The 20,061-nt window shown below is 39.4% G+C and overlaps 1 protein-coding gene and 1 gene segment (V, D, J or C); both read left to right on the top strand.

Moving 5' to 3' along the window:
- Positions 1-1,033, top strand: part of LOC147822676 (T-cell receptor gamma chain C region C10.5-like) — a 29,252-nt gene extending 28,219 nt beyond the window's left edge. Inside the window, 1 exon segment of the C gene segment in view lies at positions 499-1,033. Coding sequence covers positions 499-641 — 143 coding nt within the window.
- Positions 1-20,061, top strand: part of LOC110348246 (uncharacterized) — a 143,795-nt gene that overhangs the window by 42,577 nt on the left and 81,157 nt on the right. The window lies entirely within an intron of this gene.

Genomic DNA, 20,061 nt, shown 5'->3' on the forward strand with positions numbered 1-20,061 from the left:
CATCTTCTAGGCATCATATTAGCATGCTAAGCAACTGGCTTTCATAGAAGACTAGAGGAGAAATCACTCCCTCTGTTTTATAGGTTGTTACAAGGATTAATTAAGATTAAAGCTTTACATGCAAAGCTGTCAATATGATTTGGCTAGTGGTTAATATATATTATCTCTGATTATTACTTAGAAATGTGATTGGGGTGAACAAATGTTACAATATAGTTATCACACATTCTTTTACCCCTACTGAAATTTATCATTGGAAATGCAACATTTAAAAAAATATGAACAATGTTCTAAGTGAATTTATCCCAAATTGTTATGAAATTAAGTTGCAAGCTGAATTTGCCCTTGGTGGTCCTTGTGGGAGTGGCAGATGTTGACCTTTGGGTGTGGTGGGTGGTGTCACTTCAGTGCAGGTCATCAGAAATCTGTGACACCTCCCCATGGTGTGTCCTATGCTGTCACATGTGTAGCTGAAACTCATGACCTGACCTCTCTTAGGTTTGCTGAGCCTGGAACTCACCAGCACCTCTGCCTACTATACCTACCTCCTGCTGCTGCTGAAGAGTGCCCTCCACGGGGCTTTCATCACCTTTTGTCTGTACAGAAGGTCTGTTGTTTGCTGGGACAGGAAGAGCACCTGACAGATGGAGGCACATGGGCCCATGGCATCTCTACCATTTCTGTCTGCAGCAGCGTCTGCTGAGGGTCTGCCTGGTTTGCTAGGCTCAGGCTCCTGAAGGCCAGCTGTGCATCATTCCATCATTATTGCATGAAGGTTTCCCAACATCATCGTATCACAGCAAGGCTTAGCTCATAGCACCCAAATCTGGTCCTTCCATGGTCCCCACAGCCCTTCGAGCTGGTCCAGGTCCTCACAGCCTCGGTGTGCACAGGTCACCACTGCTGGTCAGGTGCTCAGTGCCCCTGAACTAGGTCACCATGGAAGCCTCCATTCTACCCACATGACTTTTTCTGCTGTTGAATTATGTGCTTTGTTTTTCATAGTAGACACAGTAAAAAAAATATCAAAACAGTTCTTTGGGTCATGAGTTCTTCAATTTGATGAAACTGAATTGACAGCAAGGTAAGAACACTGAAAACTGAGGCCTGAACTTCAGAGCTGATGGGTACCAAGGGTCCTACACCACATTTGCATTTCTGTCCCTAGGATGCTGATTATGTCTCTTGGGAAACTGACTCCAGGAGGAGCCACTGACAAATGAAGATGCCCATGTCACTGTTGTTTTCAAGGTCTATGGGTTCAGGTTCATTTAGTTTGAGACATTCCGTGGCCATGGGAAGTATCCAGTGTGCTGCCTGCTGTATGCTCAGCTCTCCACTAGTTTTCCCAGCATCCCGTGTCCTAATCCTCACAATGTTCCCCTGAGAGAGACACTAGCCCCAGAGAGGTGGCATGACAGGGCGCTAGGCACATGGACTGTGGATCCAGAAGTCCTAGGTTTCAATTCCAGGTCTGGAATTTAGTATCTGGGTGATCTCAGATGTTTAACTTCTCTATGCCTTAATTTGTTGCTGGAAACTGAAGTTAGTATTCCCTGGGAGTTGCGTGGACTGGGTAATTAACAACAGTTGGCACAAGCAAGTCCTCAACATCACTGCTGTGTGCTCCATGCTACTGTAGAAGCAGTTGATCACACATGTGCAAAAGCACCAATGACACTTTCCATTGTTATTTCTGGGCCAAGACAATGAGGGCCATGGAACAGGGACTGAGATCCTGCTGCACCAGGCTATCCATGACCTTGTAAGGGTGCTTCCAGATAGGTACAATTATCTACAGTTCATATATTGGTAATAGTAAGAGATTACTATTTTCTTTTATTTTGGCACCAGGGATCAAACTCAGGACCTTGCACTTGGGGATTACTATTTAATAGTCATAATTTAAAGCCAGATCTCTCCAAAACTATAATGTGTGTGTGTTTGTGTGTGTGTGTGTGTGTGTGTGTGTGTGTGTAATTTAACCTATATTATATGTCTTCTCTTCAGCCACTTTTTTTAAAACTAGGAAAACACAACAGCAACAAATCTGGATCGGTCCCAACCTAAAGGCATTCTCTGTCCTCCATAGAATCCATTAGATTTTCCTTAAGGACTTGGAGTTTGTCTGTGTTTTTTTCACATATACCCATCAGGCCACTGACTTGTCACTAATTGCTCATTTGTCTTTCCTCTTCACATACAACTGTGATCTACTCTGGCATCACTGTAGTTGTTTGCATTTATAAACAGAACAGACAGTCTGCCTGCTTTTGTGAGTGTGGGTCACTGACATGTGTCTGCTCTCTTGGGGAGAAGGGAATGAGGTTGCTATGAGCCTCAGACACAGTAAGAGAGGTAATACCTCCCCCTCGATGTGTATGATGCTCTGACACCCAGCTCCTCCCACAGAAAGAGTGAGCTGGAGGTCCTCAGAATCACTTTTGTGGGACATCCTGAGGTACCCAGGTGTATTTTTGAGGCAAGAGGAGGGTTTTGTGTCCTTCTCAGCCCTCGACTTGTTCACAACAGCACAGTGGCCCTGTGCAGGGAAACCACATAGTGTGCATGGAAGACCCAGGATCAGAAGCCACACTTCACAGCTAGTTAGAGTCCTGGTTACTTGGTGTGCACTGAACTAGCTACATCATATGTCATTTTAAAAAATGATATATAAAATGTTTGCATCTAGATAGAATTGCATGTGATGATTTGATGCTTACATTGTCAATGTTCAAATCAGGATGAGCATTCTAGCTCCTCAAATATTCATTTCTTTGTCATGAAAACATTCAAAAAACTTACTTTTAGTTTTTCGATAGAGATAGCACCTTATTGTTATCTATGGCATATTTCCATGTTGCCTATGTTTATCCATTTTAGGAGAATGTGTTTAAATTAAATAATTTAAGATTCCTATGCAAAGTATAGGAATATATAGCCTTAAAAACTAATAGCAATCAGAGGTACCACTGTGTACCAGAACTGGTTCAAGGATGTCTCACATCCTTTAATTCTCACAAGTACACTATGAGATACAGTCAATTATCTCTGTTCTATAGAAGGAGAAACCAAGGCAGTAAGGGTTAAATAATTTTGCAAAGGCTATTACAGCCAATACACAACAGGGCTAGAATCGGAAGCCAAGTTACCTGGCTCAGGAATTCTGTGCTTACTGTCTACACTATTTGCTTCTCTAGTGAAAATAGGTTACTCTTTAGGAAACTCTCCTTCCACGTTAAGCTCAGAGCTGGTGAAATGAACAGCCTTGTTATCTCCCTGAACATCCTCTCCTGGATTCTGAGCTCTTCTTTAATTATAAGGCTTTAGGCCAATCTAAAGCATAACTTTTCTTCTTGGGAAGACTTTTACACACTGACCTCCTGCAGACCAAGAGGACTTCTGTGACTCAAGACCATGTGTGTGTATGAAATGAATCCCAGACCAACAGGTGGCATGCCAGGTGCTCTGTGGGAAAAGGTGACAAAGGGTTATCCAATTCCAAATGAAGACATTCATGTATCAACAGTTATTTTAGCTTGGCACTAACAGACTCCATACAATTCCACCTATGAGAAGAGAATAATTATTAAGAAAATTATAGTTCATAATTATTAAACAAAATTGGAAACACACAGGTAACAATTCTCAAAATTTCTCATTATGTATCTCCTTTACTCTTCTGGATCTTTTTTTTCTAATAGACTCCAGTGTTTTGAAGTCTTTGTTTATCAAGCAGACTACAATTGATCATAGCTTATTTACTACACTATATAAACCAAAGTCCTACACAATTGCCAATTGGAAATTCTGAGTAATAAGATACAAGCTGAGATACACCAACATGAATCTACTAAAGCTGGACATTCAACATTTTCATGTGCCATGAAAACGTATGTGACTGGAATCATGGTTTCCATTGTGTTCTCAGTTATTCGTTTGGTTTTTGTTTTGTTTGATTAAGGGCCAACACCTACCACTTATAAGCATCAAGAATTCTGCAAGAGAGTTTGTGTTCTTCCTAAAGCCTTCAACTGCACTACAGTACAGACATGTTCCTGTCACCGTGATAACCAGGTCCCAGAGATCCCCCCACCCCATGCTAGCTATTGAGTAGGCCCTAGTGTTAAACATGCCCAATGCTGAACACAGAGAAATTCCCAATGGTGAATATCCCCAAGAGTAAATAATAAGTCACACAGCTAAATATGCCTACTGTGCAGGACTGAACAAACACTAGAGTCCTTATGACTCTAAATCTAATATAAAAAACCCTGCTCCTTCCATTCTACCAGTGGCTCTTCCTCTTCTCTTAGGAGCCCTGAGGATCACTGAGGTACAGTCCTACTAAGAGGCCAGGTGTGGGGACTTAAAAATGCTCTTTCATTAATTCAGATGCACAGCCAGGGTTGAGGCCAGCAAGTGACTGAAATAGTGCCTGATCCCCAGCACAGCTGAGTCAGGTGGCAAGTCACTAGGGATTATCACTGACAGAGCACAGTGCCCGGGCATGGGACATGTTCCACCCTGGACAGGGCTCTCAGAGTCTAAGCCATCAGCTCACTTAGGAAACAGAGCGCATGTTCTAAAATGCACATGTGAAGATGTTCACTCACTGTAGCACAATGTACAACAGCCACAAATTTACCCAAATGTCAAAAAGAAGAGGATAATAAAATAAAGGGTACTACAAGATGGGTGTTTGCATATATTCCAAAAACTTAAATTCTTTAAAGAAATGGATATCAGGATGTGGTGTTAAAATATAATGTGCGTAATAACCTTTTTAAAAGTTAAAAAAAAAACTTTAGATGATACATGTACGTTGTTCAAAAATCAAAACACTCTAATTTTAATTTTTGTAAAAAGAGATAAACAAACATACATGTAGAATGTGTGTGTATTTCTATCTTCTCTTCTTATGTAAAAGTTTCATACAATATACATTATCTAGGCTACTTTTCTTATTTATAAATCCAAAGGCTCTTTTAATTAGTGCATTGAAATATTTAGACAGCCGCAATATAGTTCACTGGTAAAAATAAAATATTGTATTTTGTCAGCTTTCTCTAATAGATCCTTGATTTATTTCCCCTAATTTGATTCTCTGAAAATGCTGACATAAGTAAGGAGTGTTACATCACCAGCAATGTGTGTGCTGGCAGACACAGTGCCACCTTGGCCTCATTATGCTTTTCTACTAGTGTGTGTACAGGCTCGAGCGGGCCATCAAATGTCACAACTTGTGAATCTGACAAGTGAAAAATAGGATCTGTGTGGATTTATTTTGCTTTACTCTACCTGTGAGTGAAGGCAAGCATCTGTTTATATGTATAAGGTCTGTTTATATTTCATTGCAACATTTGTTCATGCCCTTTGACAATGTTTTCTATTAAGTAATAATACTAACAAGTGTGACACACATTTCCTTTGTGTCTCTGCATTTCTGGGTAGCAAGATTTGAAACAAAATGTTCAAAGTACCAAAGGTGGGTAATAAAATAAGTTAGTATTTTACTGCTTTCTTTAATGAACCCTTTCAAAGTTAAAAACTTATGTGTATTAGAATTAAGACAATGTCATTGGCATTAGAAAGGGTTTGTTTGGTTGTGTTTTTCAGTTGCTGTGAAACAGATTCTTTTGGATGCTAAGCAGAGATTCTCATTTGGAAACAAAACAAGACCACCCAGGCTGAAGAAACATCAAGTGTAACTGAGAGCAACTCTTTGATTCTTGGGAACTGATCAGACCTCCTTAGACCAATTCCTGTTCAGTGCAGAGTGGAGCTATTTCAGCACTGCAAATGCACAGGCCCTAGACAGGAAGTGGTCACATCACACAGAGCTCTGTGGGGCTGATGTCACAGGCCAGGCAGGGGCAGGGTTCCCTGGGGGTTCAAACCCCTCGGTACCTTCCTTCCCCATGCACCTGGTTCACACTGAACTTCAGCGGCAGAGAGCAGAACCCTGGGGAGGAGGGGACACAGTGGGTGCTAGGCAGTGCTGGTGTGGCTGGTGTGGCTTCACTTTCTCAGGCCTCTTCTACTTCCATGCTCTTTCAAATGTGGTTGATTCTTGGAAGAGGCTCAAAGTCAAATGGGCCCCTACTGATTGGGGCAGTGAAAGGCGTGGTGAGGGTGTTAGAAGAGAAACTGAGGGCAGTTAAACCACAGCCAACTTGGGTCACTTTCAAAGGTCACAGCTAATGAATGCAAAGAAAAAATCCCATCTTCACACATGTGGGACTGCCATCAACCTTCCTCTCCACACAGTGGGTGTCCAGGTGCCCTGCATTGGACACAGGAAATGCATTAGTTGCTGTGGAAGTTGGGAACCTTGTGGTCAGGACTGTGTAGACACTGCTCCTTCTGTCACTGCCCTGATCCTGCGCTGGAGGAAGGGTCTGCAGCTCAAGATCATCCAGAACATTCCACCAAGTATCTGTGCTTTTTCCAGGTATTTGATATAAGGATTCTGATGCCTTTGAGTTTGATGTTCTCAGTGTTACCACGTGGCTCATGACCTGTGTCCATGAACACATTGGTATAGCTAGATGTAGATATGGGCAGGAACTATGTGCTTCAGGAGCCCCAAGATGTAGAAGCCCTTGCTTCAACTGTGTACCTGAACGACATACACTGAATAACCTGAAGTCCCCTTATAGGGACAAAATGACTTCAAGGTCAATCTGAACACACATTAATAGAGAACATTAACATGAGGTAAATGGGAGAATGGCATTAGTCATCAGAGGGTTGTTCAACAATATGAGTTTAGAGAAGAATTGTCCCACCCCCCAAGTAGCCTGGGCCTGGTGCAGAATATAATTTAGTTCACTTTAATTCAAGTTACATAGACACAAAGAAAAAAATAGTAACAATGGTTTCCTAGTCCTTTTGTGTGTTCCAAAGAAGACTTCTTAGAATATTTCAGAGATGTATTTCAAAGAAAGATATGAATTCATGATAAAAATAGTACAAAATGAATAATAAAGTATAAAATGTAGGTTGATATTTTACATATGTTCAGAACTCCTCCTCATTCCCTTTATGTACTTCTATGTTTTGACGGGCACATTCTGTTCTGCATCCAGTATGGCTGCCCAGAGAAGACCTGCTATGGGCTAAGGTCCCAGTAGGTGTCAGAAGATTTAATAAATACTTTGTTAAATAAGAAGTGCAGAAAGCCCAACTGTTTCACATGGGCTGATTGAAACAGTAAGGAGGATTAGTTAAATATCTCTGTCTCTAAATTTTCTAATACTGGAAAGGATGTATCTTGGGAAATTAACACCTCAAGTTTTCAAATAGGTTTTTACTTAGAGAATACTAATATTTTTGAACCATAATCATTTCTAAGAGGAATGTATGGATACCATTGCATAATGTTCTCAAAATATTTTTGTTCAGGTCTTTATGTGGAATTTCTCACATAGTGTACAGATTCTTGTACCTGAACAATGTTGAATCTTCAGAAAAACAGACCTCCAGAGAAACATTTATATCAGCTTTTCAAAAATGATCCCTAGAAAAGATTGTAATAAAGTCAATGATGAAGCTGGGCTTGGTGGTGCATGCCTGTAATCCCAACACTTGGAAGGCTGAGGCAGGAGGATTGCCATGAGTTCAAGGCCAGCGTGGGCTACATAGGGAGTTCAAGACCAGCCTGGACTGCGCAGCAAGACTCTGTCTTAAAAAACAAACAAACAAACAAACAAATAAATACATAAGTCAATGATGAGCAACAATAAAAAAGGCTAATAATTGTGTTTCTTACAAATGAGAGAATATATATGTACTTTAGAAATGATATTTTAGAGGATTTACTTACAAAAATAAAAATGAGAATAATAAAATAAGAATAATCAAAACAATTCATAAAGTATGAATTAGTATACAGCACCTTTCATAAGGATAAATGTCTATATAGATAGAAGGAACAAAATGAAAGGAATCATTCCAATTTTAAGTCTTTTTTTCTTATTGTGGTGGATAGTTTATCTCTTTCTTTATACTTTTACTGATTGTATGCATTTTCCAAACAAAGAGGAAAACAACATGTTTTACAATTAAATTATTTGAAACAGTAATTTCCACTTGCTTTTCAATAATATTGAAAATATGACTTGAAAGCATCCTAAAGTGCTCTCACATGCCAGCTATTCTTATGTATACTTTAACAGCACAGCAGTGTTTAAAGACCCATGTACCTGGCCAGGGCAGTGGAGGGAGGACCTTGTGGACTTGAAAGCGTTGTATAGATGGCGAAGAGAAGGGAACCATAAGAAAGAATTCTCATGCAACGGTTCTTGGATTCGCCTATTCATTGTGCCTAAATGTGACCAAGAGCAGTCTACCAAAGGCTTTGGGACCCAAAGGAGTTGACCAAGGCCCAGGTTCCGAGTGGCCACGTGGGGCACCCACAGAGAACAGATCTGAACAGAGCTGAAAAGTTTCAGAAAAGGAACTGACTGAACTGCCCACCAGAGGAAGAAAAATCCTGGCAATCCCTTACTAAGTTATCAGCTAACAAAAATACTCAACCTACAAACAATGGAAAAAGCCTATAACATAGTTTTCAAATGTGCAGGCTCCAATCCACAATTACTCAGCAGTGAAGAATCAGAAAACTCCCTACTTCTCGCAGTGGAAAAGGCAACACAGAGATGCTAATTCCCAGTGGACATGGGAGGGTGAATAGCAAAGACTAGAGCAGCCACTATGACCCATGACTGAGGAGAGGTAAGGAAAGAGAGCAAGCGAGAAACAGGAAGTAAAATAGGCGGGACAGAGACCAAGGGAGAATAGAGAAGGAGAATGAAAGTTGAAAAGGGATATGTAGAAAAAAATTTCAAAATCGTATACAGCAATGGGAAATAGGAAAACAGAAGGAAAAGGAGACATGAAGATGGAGAGACAGAAAGATATGAAGAGTGACTGATAAAGCAATGTCGAGGTAGAGAGGGAAGTAGACCAGTGTGTGTGATCGAGGTAGAAAAACAATTCTCAATAGGCTTTGAAAATGGTGATTTCCTAATTGATACCTCTTCTACATTTACTAGTTGTAATACTCCCATAAAGAACTTTCCTTCTTAAGTATTGTGCTACCATGAAATTAAGTTTGTAAAAATAAAAAAAAGCTAACAGTTTGATTAAAATTCTTTTTATTTCTGTGATGAGAATAAATGATGACTTAGATACTCCTGACATACTTTTTCACTTTTAGGATGAACTGATATGTTTTTAAATACGCATATTTCTTCACATGTTTCTGTAGGGATCCTTGGTGCTCACAATGTCGCATCTGGGTCCAGTGAGAACCACCCTAGTTGGCTTCTGTGTCTTTCACATGACCTCAGTCATCCCTGGTGGACTCGCTGCTTTCAGGTAGACAAGATGTCCTTGTTTATCTTCCACAATCCTGCCCCTTTGGACTCTTTTGAATTCAGCGCTTTTTTCAATTCACTTATTTTAGTGAGAAATGGTTTTATATACTTCAGTATAGATGATAAAAGTGCTCATTAATTCTTTATTGTTATTGCTTTCTACATTTTTGGGCAGATAGCTTAAAATAAACATTTTTTAAAAACCTGAGTTAAGGTATGAATCACAGGTCTCTAAAAAAAGTTTACATTGTATAGTTGCCTTCTTATCTTCCACTGAAATTTTGGTTCCTCACAGGATTAACTTAAGTATATAAGCAATAAACATTAACAATAGTTGAAATATCATCAACAACATTAGACCCAAAGGATGCAATTTAACATTTTTTTCTTTCATGCATGCTGTCTTTCCATCTTTCTTTTGCCTTCAGATGCATAAGTAAAATACTATTTATGAAGTAATTGTACTCTATATCTTTATGCAACTTTTATGGATAGGTAGCTTCATTTAATTTATTGTTATTTTAATTTTTTGGAATTTGTTGCATTTTTGCTTTTTGATTTATGTATGTAAATCATGTACATGGATCTAAAGTCAAAATTATAAGATAAAACGTACTTAGTGATTTTAAGGCTCTACCCTAGATTGCTCTTCTTTATTCCTCATCCTACTATAGCAATATCTTTATTAGTTCTATTTGATATTTTTACTTTGGCTTATTTATTCAAAACAAATTATTCACTTTAGTAGTAATAAATCTTTTCCCTATCATATCTGCTGTGTATATTATGTCTATTGAAATTTGATGTTTATATTTTAGTTCTGAGATATACAGTTTTTATAGATTTTAATCATTATTTCATTTTTTGCCATATGAATTTTAAACTTTACTTAAAGAGATGCCTAAACTTTAAAATTATACAGAGAAAATTTCTGCTATTAATGGTTTTAATGTTTTTATTCATTACATAGGATGTGTAACATTGATTCATCTGAAATTTTTATATAACAATTACTGTAGGCATCTAAATTCTCATTGATGCCTTTCTGTATAGTGTAAATAGCACAAATGTCTATAAGGAATGTTCAAAAAACTGTGTTGCACATATATAATTCAGAATATATCTAATAAGCATTTAAACTTAAATGAAATGTACTTTTAATTAAAAATTTAAGGATTAGAAAATATACTTCCTATCACTTCTTGGCCTTTTGGCTAGGATCAAGTGTAGAAAATATACTTCCAAAGTTTTCGTTTTTAGAATAATTTAAGAGTGAACGTATGGGATCTGGGATTTAGCTCAGTGGTTCCGCCGCCTGCCTCGCAAGCACAAGGACCCAAGTTCAATCCCTGGTACCAAAAAACAAACAAACAAATAAAAGTGAATGTATGGGCCAGGGATTTAGCACAGTAGTTCCACTGCCTGCCTCACAAGCGCAAGGTCCTGAGTTTGATGCCAGGTACCCCCACCCTCCAAAAAAGTGAATGTAAAGGACTAGATAATAGAGAATATTGATTTTTTTCTTTTATAAATTAATAAGAAATTTATTAAACAATTCATTTTTCTTATGTGCCATAAAATTTTACCAGAGCTGTCACCCTGTAATTTGATGAATCAAATTGAAACTTGGAAAACAATGATCAGAATGCACCAAAATCCCTTTGGAAAGTTTAAATGGCAGCTATAACTTTGACACAAATGAACATTTAAAATGAAATTGATAGAAAATTATTAAAAAATCAATTACTGTACTAGTAATAGTAGTAGTAATAGTAATAAATGATAAGATAGGTTCCCCTAGTTATTCTAGGAATATTGTCTCATTTAATCTTTATAAACACCTACTCGAGGATTCAAGTACAACTGAGTTTAACACATGAGAAATGAAGGCAAGAAGGGGTGAACTGATTTTCCCAAAGTTTTAGAATATGCAGTGCTACAGATTTTAACATCAGCATTATGATCTTAAAAATGAGATTTGCTCCTTTAATCTGCATTATCTTATCTCTAATAAGGCCTAGTGTCATTTATATTTCTTCTTTAATGAACAGCTTTTGAATACTTCTTTACAATTTCCCTTTTAATATTTATTTATTCTTATTAGTTTATAAGAAGTCTCAGACACCATTTTAGACATATTAAACAAATGTGTTGGGTACACTTCTTATTAATTATCTATGTTTGACAGCTTTTAGTTGTAGACATTTGAATGTTTCTTTTAAAATCTTCTAGTTTTACCTTACAACTTCTGTTTTTGATGGTGTATATTATCTGAAATTGTTATGCAATTTTTATCAATTTTTATTGATGTTAAATTTGAATGCTTTCTACTTTGTTTTACCATACCTAAATCTCAAGATTAAGTGGTGAGGCAACAGTTCAATAGTACTTGCTCCCATATGAACAGCCATTTCCCAAAAAATAATTTACTGAATAATAATTGCTGCCTGGCTGCTCTGAATGTATGGCTTCATCCTATGTAAAAATCTTCCATACCTTTGGTCTCTTTCTGGATGGATTTTCCATTGAGTCCACAGATCTTTCTCTTCTAGAGCCCATATTGGCCTCTTTTCATGACTGTAGCTTTTATATTCTGGTGGAGTTAGTTTCTTATTCCACATTTTAAAAAGAATTTTCTTTGCACCCTATGGTACAGCAATCCTCTTCTTCTTTGCTTTCAAATCATAACCTTCCCAGCTCCAGGCAGCAGTGCATGAGGTCCTGCCAGTCCATCCTGCACATCGCCTGAGCGCTACTCTCTGGCTGCTCCTGCCTCAGCACCCCCATCCCTGCACAAATGGTCCCTTGGTGCAGGGAATGAACTGCCTCAATTCCTTACCTGTCTGACTTCCCAGAAGTCACCCCAGCAAAGATTAATTACCCGAGAGAAGCCAAAACCATGACTGTCAGGGACAGTTTTTCCACATTCCATTATAGATCTTTTACACTTCTATGTAATTATTCATAAATATGGAGGGAGAAAAGCTGGGGAATCCCTTTAAGTGCTATCATTTTGTTATATTAGTTTGATCTCCTGTCTTTCTGTCCATGAATCCAAATGAAATGCAGACATCTGTATACTTTCTGGGGGTACAAGGTAATGAAGGGATGGATGTGATCAAGGTATATGCCTTGACCACCTCCCCAAATGTGAAACAAGGGGAGAGGCAGAGTATTGTGGGTAATGGAGGTGGTGAAGATGATCAAAATATGTTAGAGGCATGTATGAATCTGTCAAAATATTAATGTGTACAAAGAATATACCCCGATAAAAAGAAAGATGTGAAAAATAAATAAATACAAGATGCCCAGGTACATTTGTATTTTGTACAAACACTAAATGTGTACTAAACATTTCTTGGAATGTCACCCTATATGTTTTTAAACAAAATCTTGCCAGCTACCCGAGGATCATTTTGACTTGAGGAGGAAGAAAATTCTTCTAACAAATTGATTTGTGCACTTGCACACAGTCAATTTCCCTTCGAACAGTGTCACATGCACCAACCTATTGATCCTAGTTTCTTTTAATAAGGTGGATACAAGGATTATGCGATTTGTTGTCAATGCTGCCCTATGACTCAACTCACACATGTGACAGAGGGTCAGGGCAATAAAGCAGAATTTTCATCTCATGACAAGAACATGGCGGGAGCATTAACACAGGAAACTCTGCACTGCTCGGGAATCACTCTTCCCACAAGGGACAGGCCTGTGTCCTTAGGGATCAGCCCCCTGCCATGATCACACAGAAGCCAATCTGTGTACAAAGCTCTCAGACCTCTGGCTTCTCTTCCTCTAGGAGAGGACCTGCTCCCAGTGGCCACAGGGGCGCTGTGGGTGTGCACAGAGGCAGAGAGTCAGGGGCTCTTCCCAGGCACCACCCTTTCTGGTCAGCAGCTGGGCTGTCTTCTCAGATATATCTTTAGCTACCGCTCCTGCCTGTCATTCAGTCAGGAAGACCAGGGCTAACTCATTGGTCTAGGGATCCTTCATGTTGAGCGGGATTTGAGTTCGGAGAGGGCTTTCTGCTCCTCTTTACACCTGGTCCCTGTCCTTCCAAGGCCAAGGAGAAGTAGCCATGCTGTGTGGGCTGTGGCCCTGCTTCTAGCTTTCTTGCCAGCTGGTAAGTGTTTAGCATAGGTGCTCTTGAGGTATTTTTCCCCCAGTGGGAGACCATACAAAAGAATGCAATTAACTCTTCTTCATTATTTTGTGGTGTTTCCACAGCAGGCAGTCAGACATCTTCCAACATGGAATGGAAAGTGATCTCAATCACCAAGAAACCTGGGTCACATCTGACTATCAGTTGTGGACTGAGTGCAGGAAGGAGCTACATCCACTGGTACCAATTTTGAGAGGGGCAAATCCCACAACGCCTTCTCTACTATGACTCCTCCCAGTCCAAAGCTGTGTTGGATTCAGAACTCAGATCGGGGAAATACAATGCTTACCAAGTCAATGAGCAGAGCAATAAATTTGTAGTATGGAATGTGGAAGAAAGTGATTCTGGTGTGTACTACTGTGCAGTCTGGGCTGGCACAATGATTCACACCCTCTCTATGCTACACTGAAAAGTTTGCTTGTGGTTGCTTCTGGCACACAGGATAGACCAACCCCCAACTCACTTCCTGCCCTGAATTCCACTATTTTGTGATCAACTTCAACTTGAGGAGTGGACTGAGTGTCTAAGTGCAGTGTTTTTGTTATAACTTCATAATAATTTCAGTAAGAGATGAAATTTTTAGAAAGTTTAATTCAACAGTGTTATAGAGGTATACATTGAAAGTAAAACATTTGTATCCACAGCCCCCTCATGAATATCTATCCATAGTGTCCTGTTTTTTTGTTTTCTAAGCTTGTCTGTGTCACTAACAATGGTCACCTCGTGTACACCCAATTTGTTCTAGAAGGCTGAAATGACAGTCAGTTTAGGGTCCTTCTCAGATCCCAGGAAGGCCAGGAGATTGCTGTCTCAGTCAGAAGCAACACCTGGTACCCAGGGGTCACATGACAAGGTCCCACCCTCAGCTCCCAGGTCTTCACTCAGGGTCTGTGTGATCCATATCTGCTACTTCCACCCTGTGGATAGCCACCCCAGGGGCTGAGTTCTGGGTCCCCCAGAGTGGTCTCCCCTAGAGAACATGCTGCCCCCTCACCCAATCTTTGTCTCTCCTATAGACCAGAAAGATCTGGCTTTGAATTATCTAAACATCTCCTGAGGGTTGAGAATTCATGACCTTTAGATTATGGACTGTCTTGACCTAGAATTTCCCCTAACATTGTTTTAAATATGTCTGATGTAGTCTAATACAATCTATAACATCATTGGGTGAAGACTAGAGACACCATCCAAGGGAGAGAAGTAGAAGAGAAGAGAGCAGATATCACCAAAAAGAGTTTGTGGCACCAGGAATGGGCAGATTTTATTAAAATGTATGGCTGGTTGCCCAGCAGTTGTGAACTATCTAATGAGGAATCACTAAATAATAAGAATAATAACAACTGAGAGAAACACTTGTGAATGCTGACAATACAAACCACAATTCATCACACAATGAGTGATTATGGGTTTTTACTCCCCAAAGTAATAATTGTCTTATTTCTGAGCATCTAAAAAGTAGGAGAAAATAGGAGGCAAAAAATTCTCTCATCTTCCTGCCAGTCCATTGCTCAGTCTATTCAGCTGATTTTTCAATCCAGGATCACACTCTATGGACACTGGCAAAACTGTCACTTTCTAAAGGGTATAAATGATATAATTGGATAGTCCTTTATTAGAAAATTCTATTTGCTTTTTTCCCCCATGATCCTGTGTCTAAACCCGGAACCTTCCCACTGAGCTATATTCTCAGTCTTTAAAAATATGATTTTTGGAAAGTCTTCTGTGGGGTGCAGGTGAGAGCCACCCCTTGAGTCTGGGCTGAGCAGGGCCTTCCAGGGTCCTTTCAGGCTGGAGGTACTGGGGATTGAACTCGGGTCCATGCGCTCGTGAGGCAGGCAGCAGAACCACTGAGCTAAATCCCCGGCATGGGTCCATGGATGACCCACGTGTGCTTTAGATTTTTTTCTGGAAGCCCTGAAGGCACCCTGAAAATTGAGTGTGTTGTGAAACAGACCTATGCCACCTGGTTCCACACTACAAAGACACAGAGGACACTGGACCACCAGACCACTGTACTGGAGCTAATCAAGTTCTCAGCATTTAAAGAATTCCTGCCCAGAGGTAGGGGCTTCTGAGCCACCTTCCCATTGCTCCTGGTCCAGAGGAAGGGGCTGCCCAGCTACCATCCCTCCCGCCACTCTCAGGCCAGAGGAAAGAGCTTTTGGGCTACCAAACGTCCTGCCACTCCTGGCCCAGAGGAAGGGGCTTTCAGGATACCATCCCTACCGCTGCTCCCAGCCCCTGGCCCACCTCTCCCAGCTCAGAGGAGGTGAGCCACACAGGCACCAACAGCACCCCCTGCCCCCCCCCCAGTCGAAATGAGAAAACACATAAATAAGTCTCAAAATCAGACTTTCTGATCACCTACACCAAAGGGAAATGAGGTGGAACACTCTGATACTCAACAATATGGACCCACTGAACTGGCAACAAAAGGGGATGTGGAAAAAATGAAATCAGAAATAGTTTTTCAGATAACAGGAGAAATTGTGCTCCTAGTGCAAGACATGATTAATAAATCTAGAGAGGAGCTGAGGAACATGATGGAATCCCAACATAGGAAACAAATGGAATCCAAAAAAGGGATGCAAATAGATTTCCAGGACATGAAAAACTCCACTGAAAGTCTACACAGCAGAATGAGCCAATGTGAGGACAGAATTTCAGATACAGAAGATAAGATCAATTAATGACCAGGAAAAGAAAATTTGCTTCAAAATTATAAGGGAACATGAGAAATCAATCCAGCAGCTGCTAGATAATGCAAAGAAGAATAACATAAGACTGATTGGAGTCAATGAAGAAACAGGAGAGAGTGCAGATGACATAAAAAAACTCTTCACAGAAGTAATGGCAGAAAACTTCCCAAGCAGGGGAAAAGAACTTGACATATAGTTAAGTGAGGCATATAGGACTCCAAATAGCCTTGATCGAAAAAAATCTACACATAGGCATATAATTAAGATTCCAGAAACTCAACAGAAGAACAAAGTTCTGCAAGCAGTCAGAGAAAAGAAACAAATCACATAGAAAGGAAAGCCCATCAGAATCACAGCAGACTTCTCAACACAAACTCTCAAGGCAAGAAGATCTTGGAGTGACATATTCCAAGCCCTAAAAGAAAACAGCCTCCAACCCAGATTGATGTATCCTGCAAAACTATCTTTCAGAATTGATGGGGAAATAAGATACTTTCATGACAAAGAGCACCTTAGGAACTTCGTGAATACCAAACCAGCACTCCAAAGAATTTTACACAATATCCTAGGAACAGACATCGAGGATCACAACCCCAGGAAGCAAAACAGAATGAACCCATCTGGCACAACAAGAAATTAAATGTAAGGGGGGAGAACCCAACAAAAAAGGAAAGTCATGGCAATGACAAGTCAATACGTTTCAGTTATAACCATCAATGTTAATGGTCTCAATTCACCAATCAAAAGAAATAGACTGGGAGAATGGGTCAAGAAGCAAAATCCAACAATATGCTGCATACAAGAAACATACTTAATTCAAAAGGAAACTCATAGACTGAAAGTTAAAGGGTGGAAAACAATACTGTATGTGACAGAAACCCCCCCAAAACAGGAGTAGCTATCCTCTTTGCAGATCAAGTAGATTTCAAACCAACACTGATTAAGAGAGATGAAGAAGGACACTGCATCCATGTAAAGGGAACAATCCAAGAGGAAGAGATGACAATCATAAATATCTATAGACCAAACACTAGTGCGCCCACCTATATAAAACAAATACTAATGGACATGAGAAGTCATATATGCACTAATACAATTGTAGTGGGGAACCTCAACACCCCACTGTCACAAATAGATAGATCAACTAGACAAAAAATAAGTACTGAAATACTAGAACTCAATCAAACTCTTGAACAAATGAACTTAACAGATGTTTACAGAGTCTTCCACCCCACAAAATCAGAATACACATTCTTCTCAGCTGCACATGGCTCATTCTCCAAAATAGACCACATACTCACACATAGAACATGTTTAAGTAAGTGCAAAGGAATTGAAGTTATCCCCGGTATATTATCAGACCATAGTGCAATGAAATTGGAGATTCATAGCAAAAGAAACTCAAAAAATTTCATAAACACATGGAAATTGAACAACACACTTCTGAATAACCAATGGGTCACAGAGGAAATTAAAGGAGAAATCAGACAGTTCCTTCAATTAAATGACAATGACAATACAACATATCAGAATCTATGGGACACAATGAAAACAGTCTTAGGAGGGAAATTCATAGCAGTGAATACGCATATTAGAAAAACAGAATGAGCCCAATTAAACAACCTGATGCTGAACCTTAAGCTTCTAGAAAAAGAAGAGCAGGACAACCCCAGAGCTCATACAAGGGAGGAAATTATAAAGATCAGAGGAGAAATCAATGCAATGGAGACTAAGAGAATGATACAAAAACTCAATGAAGCCAAGAGTTGATTCTTTGAAAGAATCAACTAAATTGACAAACCCTTAGCCAACCTTATCAGAAAAAGGAAAGAAAAGGCCCAAATCCATGTAATTAGGAATGAAAAGGGTGAAATTACAACAGACTCAGCAGAAATCCAGAGGCTCATCAATACCTACTTCCAGAACCTATGTGCCAATAAGATGGAAAACACAGAAGAAATGGACAGATTACTAGATACATATGAATTACCAAAGTTGAATGAAGAAGATCTAAAAATTCTAAACAACCCAATATGAACCAATGAAATTGAAAATGTAATTAAAAACTTATCAACTAAGAAAAGCCCGGGCCCTGATGGCTTCACTGCTGAATTCTACAAGACATTTAGAGAGGAACTACTGCCACTACTGTTTCAACTCTTCAATGAAATTGAAAAGGAAGCAGTACTCCCAAATTCATTCCTGGAAGCAAGCATCACCTTGATCCCCAAAGCAGAGAAAGACCCCATCGAAAAGGAGAACTATAGGCCAATCTCACTAATGAACATAGATGCAAAAATCCTTAATAAGATACTGGCAAATAGAATGCAGAAGATCATCAAGAAGATCATACACCCTGATCAAGTGGGATTCATCCCAGGGATGCAGGGATGGTTCAACATATGCAAATCAATCAGTGTAATACACTATATCAGTAGAGCCAAGGACAAAAACCATATGATTATTTCCATAGATGCAGAAAAAGCATTTGACAAAATCCAACATGCATTTATGATAAAAACCCTACAAAATTTGGAATAGACAGTCTCTACCTCAAACTGATAAAAGCCATCTATGAAAAACCAACAGCCAGTATCATACTAAATGGTCAAAAACTGAAATCCTTCACACTAAAATCAGGAACAAGACAAGGATGTCCACTATCACCACTCTTGTTCAATATAGTTTTGGAAACATTAGCCACGGTAATTAGACAGGAGAAAGAAATTAAAGGAATAAAGATAGGAAATGAAGAAGTCAAATTGTCATTATTTGCAGATGGCATGATGCTGTATATACAAGACCCCATGAAGTCCACCAAAAGTCTTCTAGACTTAATAACCAAATTCAGTCAAGTAGCTGGTTACAAGGTCAACACACAAAAATCAATAGCTTTCGTCTACATGAATGACAGACTCACTGAGAGAGAAATAGGGCAGAAAATTCCTTTCATGATAGCATACAAAAAACTGAAATACCTAGGAATCAACCTAATGAAAGAAATCAAAGACCTCTTCTCTGAAAACTATAGCACTCTGAAAAGAGAGATTGAAGATGATATCAGGAAATGGACCGACATCCCCTGCTCCTGGGTAGGAAGGATTAATATAGTGAAAATGGCCACACTTCCAAAACTGCTATATAGATTCAGTACAATTCCCATTGAGATCCCAGCAGCATACTTCACAGACCTTCAGAAAACAATCCAAAAATTCATTTGGAACAAGAAGAGACCCAGAATAGCAAAAGCAATTCTAGGTACCAGAGACATGTCAGGAGGTATCACAATCCCTAACCTGCAACTATACTACAAAGGTACTGTGATGAAAACAGCATGGTACTGGTAAAGAAACAGACCTGAGGACCAATGGAACAGATTAGAAGATAGAGAAACAATGCCAGACCCACTCAGCCATCTCACCTTTGACAAAGGAGCCAAACACCCTCACTGAAGGAAAGATAGCCTCTTTAATAAATGTTGCTGGAAAAATTGGGTTTCAACTTGCCAAAGATTAAAACTAGACCTATATCTCTCACCATCCACTAAACTAAAATCGAAATGGATTAAAGATCTAAATATTAAAATAGAAACGCTGAACCAGTTGGAACAGAGGTTAAGTAGAACTCTTTAAGACTTCGGTGTAGGAAAAGATTTTATGAACAAAACCTCAGTTGCCCATGAACTAGCACAAACAATCAACAAGTGGGATCTCTTCTTATTAAAAAGCTTCTGCACAGCAAGCAAAACCACCAACAGTGTGAAGAGACAACCCACAATGTGGGGAAAAAAAATCTTCACCTGCTTTTCCTCAGA

The sequence above is a fragment of the Heterocephalus glaber genome, unplaced genomic scaffold, assembly GCF_053883595.1.
Source record: "Heterocephalus glaber isolate CG9 unplaced genomic scaffold, H.glaber_assembly_v1.0 deba00001610, whole genome shotgun sequence".
In the NCBI taxonomy this organism is placed as follows: domain Eukaryota; kingdom Metazoa; phylum Chordata; class Mammalia; order Rodentia; family Bathyergidae; genus Heterocephalus; species Heterocephalus glaber.